Source organism: Belonocnema kinseyi, chromosome 1, assembly GCF_010883055.1.
Source record: "Belonocnema kinseyi isolate 2016_QV_RU_SX_M_011 chromosome 1, B_treatae_v1, whole genome shotgun sequence".
NCBI classification, from domain to species: Eukaryota; Metazoa; Arthropoda; class Insecta; order Hymenoptera; family Cynipidae; genus Belonocnema; species Belonocnema kinseyi.
The window spans coordinates 175,526,969-175,534,411 of NC_046657.1; the positions used below are offsets into that span (position 1 = coordinate 175,526,969).

General features: G+C 36.4%; 1 protein-coding gene across 2 annotated transcripts in view; it reads right to left on the reverse strand.

The window, feature by feature from the left end:
• Positions 1 to 757: 757 nt before the first annotated feature.
• LOC117169521 (40S ribosomal protein S15Aa) overlaps positions 758 to 7,443 on the reverse strand; it is a 29,690-nt gene continuing 23,004 nt past the window's right edge. For both annotated transcript variants that reach the window (XM_033355952.1, XM_033355944.1), the window contains exon 4: positions 758 to 915. In XM_033355952.1, coding sequence (XP_033211843.1) covers positions 822 to 915 — 94 coding nt within the window. In that variant the 3' untranslated portion in view covers positions 758 to 821. The remainder of the gene's footprint in view (positions 916 to 7,443) is intronic.

Here is a 7,443-nt window from a genome sequence, read left to right on the forward strand (position 1 = left end):
TTGTAACCATATTCAGCAGAAACCTAATATCTTTGGTGCTATCTACGGGTGGCGGTGTGTAGAGAGGAAGTGACTTTTTTCGCCGGACGCGCCGTCTATATTTATGGCGGGCAACTAAGCCCGCACCGCATCTACGTTTACAATATCTTTGACTATACTACCGTTTCACCGTATAGCTCGCGTGACTTTAGAGCGAGAAATAACATTTTATTTTCAATTACAAAATACACCAACAAAAAGGATCTTTTCGAGAAAAATCGAGCTGAACCGTCCGGTATTATTGCATTTAGATCATGTGCTTAAAATGTGGCGTTCAACAACCCAACCGTTTAGATTTATAGCGCATTCGTTTATCCTGCACTGGCGTATACCAGCAATGAATTCGTCCTTAAAAGAATGTCAATCAGCCAAAGCCTAAAAAACTAACGTAAATACGTATACTCGTATTTACATGTAAAAATAAAAAGACAAATAAAAACATAATATGTAATATAACATATATTCAATAGTCTATACAAAGACAAAATAAAACTATGCATCAGATTTCGGATTGTGTTATAACTCAAACGTGACATTTGGAGTTCATAATTTCTCTGGTATTTGCTTGGATACATTCTAAAACTACGAATGTGACTTTTTTTGCACGTATTTCTAGATAAACCCTTGATTTTTCAGTTTTGTCGGAATCATCATTGAGCAAGCAGTCAGTTAATACGTATTGTTTAAAACGCTACTAAACAGACAAAGAAACAAAGACTCCATATCAATATTTAATTTTTCTTATTCAAATATTGATACATTTTTCCTTTTTTATTGTTTAATTAGAAGAAAAATCCTAGAATTTTTCCACCAAGATGTTTTCTTCTAGCCTCCTCGTGATCCATAATACCTCCACTCGTCGTCAAAACAACGTACCTAAATCAAATAAAAATACAATACATAAATTAAAAAGTCATTAATAAATATGCTTAAAATGCTTTTCAATTGATTATAAACATGTTAACACAGTAAATTAAATCTGCAATGAAAAGGCATAAGCGCTTAAACAAATTCTGTTGCCCTGGCAGAAAATTGCTATTGAAAATTTTTAACAGAGCAGCGATTTATGCGAGGATTTCTAGTCCAGATCACTTTAAGGCTTTCCAAGATACAATTTATTTAATTTCGTAGCTCAACTTTAAATAATTAATTTGTGATTTACGTACATTTTAGTTTAAAAGTTCAAAAGCTTGTCGAAAAAAGCACATACTTTTCTTGCAAAAATGTACGCAATAAGCAAGAGTAAGTTTGCTCTTTTTTATCATTTTTTAATTTTAGAGCTCACCTTCTAACCTGACATATTCAGGGCATTCTATCTTATGTGTATCTAAAAACAAAAACAAAAAATTTATCTTAGCGAACTCAAACCTGGGCCTTATTAGATGATACACTGGGAATCTCATTAAACGTCGTTCCATTTACGTCGTTCCGAAATTGATGCCGCGACGGTTTCGTGATAAAGCAGTAGCGGGTTTGAAGAGGGGGGGGGGGCAGTTGCTCACTCACGCGTGACAACCTATAGTAGGGCCGCACTCGGCGCGTTAGTTGCATCAAGTTACGTCATGCTTGCAAATCCTAAAGAAAATATGCATGCACTCCTGCCTATTTACGTTCGTAGCGAGCGAATGTTGTATTCGCTTTAACCCTTAAGGGGATTTAGTAGAATGATAAAAAGGGATGTAAGATTTTGTCCGCAATTTTGAATATTTTTGTTTGATTTCTTGCATACTTCATCTAAATATTACTCTCTCGGCATGGACGAAGCCGGTTTTTTGATTAAATGTTTATATTTGTTTAGTTATCAATTTGGAGAGAATAATGGAGAAAAATTGCAGTGACGATCAGTGCAGCCGTGAGTGGATTCTCGCAGCACTCTCCATCCACCCTCGTCAAACTCACGAGGCAGACTTCCTGTAGCGCACTGAATTGCTGTGAGATATAATCTGTAAGATATGGCTTGATTCATTTGTAATTAGCAGAATTAATTTATTGACATAATTTGAAGAAATTGAAAAAAAGATTCATGAAAACATTGAACTATATAGAATAATGTACCCTTTTCCGAAAACTGGACATCTACTACTCCCGCAATCTGAATAATGAGTATTCAATTAAAAAGTACTAATTAAGAAGTCTTATTAACTTCGAATAATGAACCTTACTAAATTATGATAATTTTTCTAGTTAATCTTGTGAGGAAATCTTACTAAAGCAGTTAGTAAACGACTTTGCTCAATAAAAAATAATATTTTTATTGTGTGCACTTGAATCTTAAATAATGTACATTGAGGATAAGATGAAGATGTTCATATTTAATTCAAAACAAAAAATGCGGCTAATGATGTGTGTGGCATTTTGCAAACATTAAAATTTTTTATTTAGAATGTTAGTTTTCACGAAGAAACAAAAAACTACGCGTCATATCCGGTAATTATTCATATCAAGTTTGTAAGGGCTTTCACTCTTTTTGTCAGAGTAAATTTGGTCCGTTGATGTTTTTCATAGATTGTGCCGTTTCTGAAAAAATTGCACTGTTTTATGTAGAAAGTTTTTACGATTTAAACAAAAACTGCGCATCCTATCAAAATATAATCAATGACATATTTGAAGCCCTTTTTTGATGAACAACTTTTGTCTTTTACATCTTTTTATGGTGGACAATTGTACTTAATTCATTTTCCTTTTCGTATCTTGGGCAGTTTTGCCGCAAAGTAGAATTTTCGATTTTTCATTATTTTTGATGTAATCAATATTGCATTAATATTGCACTGTCTTATATGACTCGAACTTTTTGATTCATTTGTAAAAAAACAGCATTAAAAATAACACAATAAAATTTTGGACTCGGAAACTCGATCGATTTAGCCTTATGGCTTTTTTTGATGAAAAGAACGTTGCTGCTTGAAAGCCGTTAAGATTATCGCAACAACTTTTTAAATTTTTTCGAAACATCGACAATGCAATACTCGTCGCACAAAAAATAATGAAAAATCGAAATTTACACTTCGCGGTAAAACTGCCCATGATACGAAAAGGAAAACGAATCATGTACAATTGTGCACCATAAAAATATGTACAAGACAAAAGTTGTTCATGAAAAAAAGAGCTACAAAAATGTCATTAATTACATTTTGATAGGATGCGCAGTTTTTGTTTGAATCGTAAAAAACTTTCAAAATAAAAACAGTGAATTTTTTGGAGAAACGACGCAAGCTATAAAAAACATGAGTGGACAAAAATTGCTCATACAAAACGAGTGAAAACTCAAACAAATTTGTTATGAATAATTTTCGAATAACACGCGTAGTGTTTGGTTTTCTCGTAAAAACTAACATTCTAAACAAAAAATTTAAATTTTTGAAAAATGCCACAAAAGCTAAAATAAAATTTTTTACGAAAAATGCCACAAGAGACGAAATGAAATTTTTACAAGTGTGAATAAAGCGCTCAGAAAATAAGAATAATGTGGACAGCAGTTTTTCAAGTATAAATTGTTATGCATTGAAAAGATGATGTGAAAATTATATAATGATTGAAGGCCTACCTGCAATAAACGTAGGTGGAGTTATTACCAAAATTCGGTGTTTCTTTTTTATTTATATATTTTCCAAAAACCTGAATTCGAACATGGAAACTCGCGAAGTGATATTTACTGAACAATAAGATGTGAAAATCTGCAATTCAAAAAACATAAAATTGTAATAATTTTGTCCGTTTATATATAGATAAAGTATTTACCACTCACATCTTTAACCAAAATTTTCTGTTTGAATGAAATATAAACATCTTCAGCTTATCTCAATGTTCATTATTAATTCAAGTGCACGAAATGAAAATGATTATTTTTCTCGAGCAAAGCCGTTTACTAACTGCTTTAGTAAGATTTTCTCACAAGATTAATTAGAAAAATTATAATTAATTTAGTAATGCCTATTATTTGAAGTTAATACGACTTTTTAATCAATACTTTTTAATTAAATACTCATTATTCAGATTGAGGGAGTAATGTCAAGTTTTCGGCAAAGGGTCATATCTTTCTGATTTCAGTTTTTGTAACTGGTCTGCATCTCATAACAATGAAACGGTTATTATTTACAAGCAATTTAATGCGCTCCAGGGAGTCTGCCTCGGGAGTTTTATGAGGGTCGATGGAGAGTGCTGCGAAAATCCACACATGGGTACACTGAGCATCACTGCAATTTTTCTCTGTTGTTCTCTCCAATTTGATTATCAAACAAAATATTGACATTTTATCCAAATACCGACTTCGTCCAAGCCGAGATAATAATATTTAGATGACATATGTTGGGAAATCAGACAAAAATATTCAAAATGACGGACAGCACCTCACATTTCTTTTTATAATTCTAATAAATCCCATTTAGGCCCTTTATGAGAATGGCAATCGCGTCCGAATTTTGAGGCTGTACGTTTGTTGATTTCATTTATAGTTCTCGAGAAAAAACAATAAAAGAGCGTTCTAACGAAAACCCATTTCTACAGTATATTTTTTATAATTTCACAATTTTTTTGTAACGAGTACTATATGATTACCAAAAAAATATACTATAGAAATATTTATTCATTAAAACGCTATTTTATTGTTTTTATCATAAACTTTTAATTAAATTAACAAAACTATCAATTAAATCAACATACACCATGGATTAAATATGTGAATATCAGACTTCTTTAAATGATTATAAAAAAGTATTTTCAAAACTTCAATAAATTTCAGAGATGTGACAGTTTTTGTACTTTAACTCAAAAAATGTCAACTAGACAAAACGACCGGGAGTTTGCGACATTTTTTCATAGTGTGGCTTAAAATGTTAATTTTCGCGTGTTTTTTTTTTTTTTTAATTTTGTAAATCCTATACTGGTAATTTTTGGCTCGAACCAAAAAAGTAATTAGCATAAATTATTCGTCTTTTTGAAGACTATGAATATCCGTACAGAGAATTTTCGATTTTTTGCTCTGTGGTACGCCCAGGTATGTATAAGTCTCTCCAGCGCAAAGCTGTCGTATAGCGCTTCTATCAACGAGCTCAGGATCTTCAGGGATGCCATTAAGATTTCCTCGCTTCAAATAAACCTTGGCGCATTTGTCTATCCCAAATTCCATTCCAATTTCCTTAGTATAGCATTCGACAATCCCTAGATCTAGATGTAGTTGCTCTTTGTTTTTAGCATAGATCTTAAGATCGTCCATGTAAAATACGTGAGTGACCTTGTACTTTCGATCTGCATGTTTGCCGCACAAGTACCCGTCGGAATGGGGAAGTGCTAGAGATAGTGGCAATAATGTAAGGCAAAAGAGGAGTGGGCTCATGGTGTCGCCCTGAAAGACATCTCTCTGAAAGGTGACCTTGTTAGTTGTCACATGATTTATTCCAGACGAGATAGTAAATCTGGTTTTCCAAAGCGGCATCAATCTCTCTATGCACCTAACTATTTGCGGATGAACCTTTAAGATTTCCAAAAGACAGATGATAAGTCTATGGGAGGTCGAATCGAAAGCTCTCCGATAATCAATCCAGGCCATCGATAGGTCACGCTGGTGGAATGCTGCATCTTTGCAGACACATCTATCGATGAGCAGGTTCTCCCGACATCCGGCTACGCCTTTCTTTGAGCCTCGTTCATATATTTCTTGCCACACAGGTTCAATCGCCCGCACAATCCTATCATTTAGGATAGCTGTGAATATCTTATAAAGCCTGTTCCGACAAGTTATTGGCCTGTAATTCTTCGAGTCAGCTAAGTTGCCTATTTTCGGCAGGAATATTGTTCGCCCTCCCATCAACCACTCCGGCATCGGCTCTACCGACTTCAAATATGAGGTGAAAGTACGGGCCAAATGCTGATGGGTTGAAGAAAACTTCTTCCACCACAAGGTTCTGATACAATCTGGTCCCGGTGCAGAATAGTTCATCCCTCTTAATACTTTTTTCACCTCCTCGGTAATGATGGGTGGGCATTCTTTATCAGGTGTTATGAGGGCAACACATAACTCCTTGAAGACATTTATATTTGCTGAGTCTTCGTCCAGTCTATGCTGAACTTCGTAGACTTCTCTCTAAAATACTTCGACCTCCTCTGGTTTGGGTGGGTGTTCGACAGTAACTGGAGGGTCTTGGAAGAGTCGAGATGGGTCAGAGAGAAACTATTGATTTTCTCTGACCCACCTCTTCCTCCGCTCTAGACTTCTCTCAGCATCATATAGTATCCGTATTCTCTCAACAATATGCTGCCTGATGGTCAGCAGCTTTGACTTGTTAAGTGTGTGATAACGGGTCCGAAGTTCGCGCGCGAACTTTCGAACCTTGGCGGTAAAATTCCTGCCAGATGTGATTTAGTCAATCACACACTGAATGCGGGACGCGTACTGTCCTGCCCAGCCTATCTTTATGGCAAGTTGATTGGTCGGCATTGTTGGCCGACACATTGTCCGGAGCCCTGCGCGTTCTGTTGTTTTGAACCGCACTTACTACAACTATGTTTGGTATTGTCATTGTTGGTCCCACGAGAAGCTAGGGAAACGGGTTCGTCCATCCTTGTAGAACCCCGCATGCAAGGATAAGGCTGCGTACTCTGAGAGGTCGCCTGGTATCCCAGAGTCACCGTTCTAGACACCTCACCCGGGTGCCATTCAGCTTTCGGCACGGTTTTCACATCTCCGCTTGGGGGTTAATTCCTTTGGAACTACCCCTGGACAATTGTCCGCGACTGCCTATTTATTTTTGTAAGCATATTCAGCAGGAACCCTTGGTACAGGGACCCTCTATCCGCAACCCGAGGACGCGTTCGGTGGCTTTGTCATAGGCCCTTCGGTTTGATTCTAGAGGAATCAAAACCGAACCGAATGGTTCCGATACCGGAAATCGAACCCGAGCCTCCTGGGTGAGAGCCAGGAATATATACAATTAAAAATTTGTCATAAGGGCACCCGCTTCCAGCGAAATCGCGGTAAAATTTCAGCCACAACCACGTCTCACAACCGTGAGATAGGTGGTTAGTCTGTAAAGGAATCAATACGACGATCCAGCAAAAGCCTCGTGCACTCTAAGAAAACGGAGCGACCCAAGGACAACCGCCTTCTGCATTTTTCCCGCAAGTGTTCTAGCATATTGTTGACACGCAAGGATGCTTTTTAGGCCATTAGCAAGTGAAAACTTGGCACCTCCAAGAGCGCCGATGATAAGGACGATCAGTTTATCAGAATATTCCGGGTAAAAGCGTTGCAACTCCCTTATAAGGTCTCGATACCTCTCTTTCTTTTCATTCTCCTTGGCTATGATTTTTTTGTCAGCTGGTGCCGAAAATTCGATAACGAACATAGTTCGCTTCTCGAAGTCAAGAAGAACCATGTCAGGCCTCGAGTGAGCAACAGAAACAATTGTC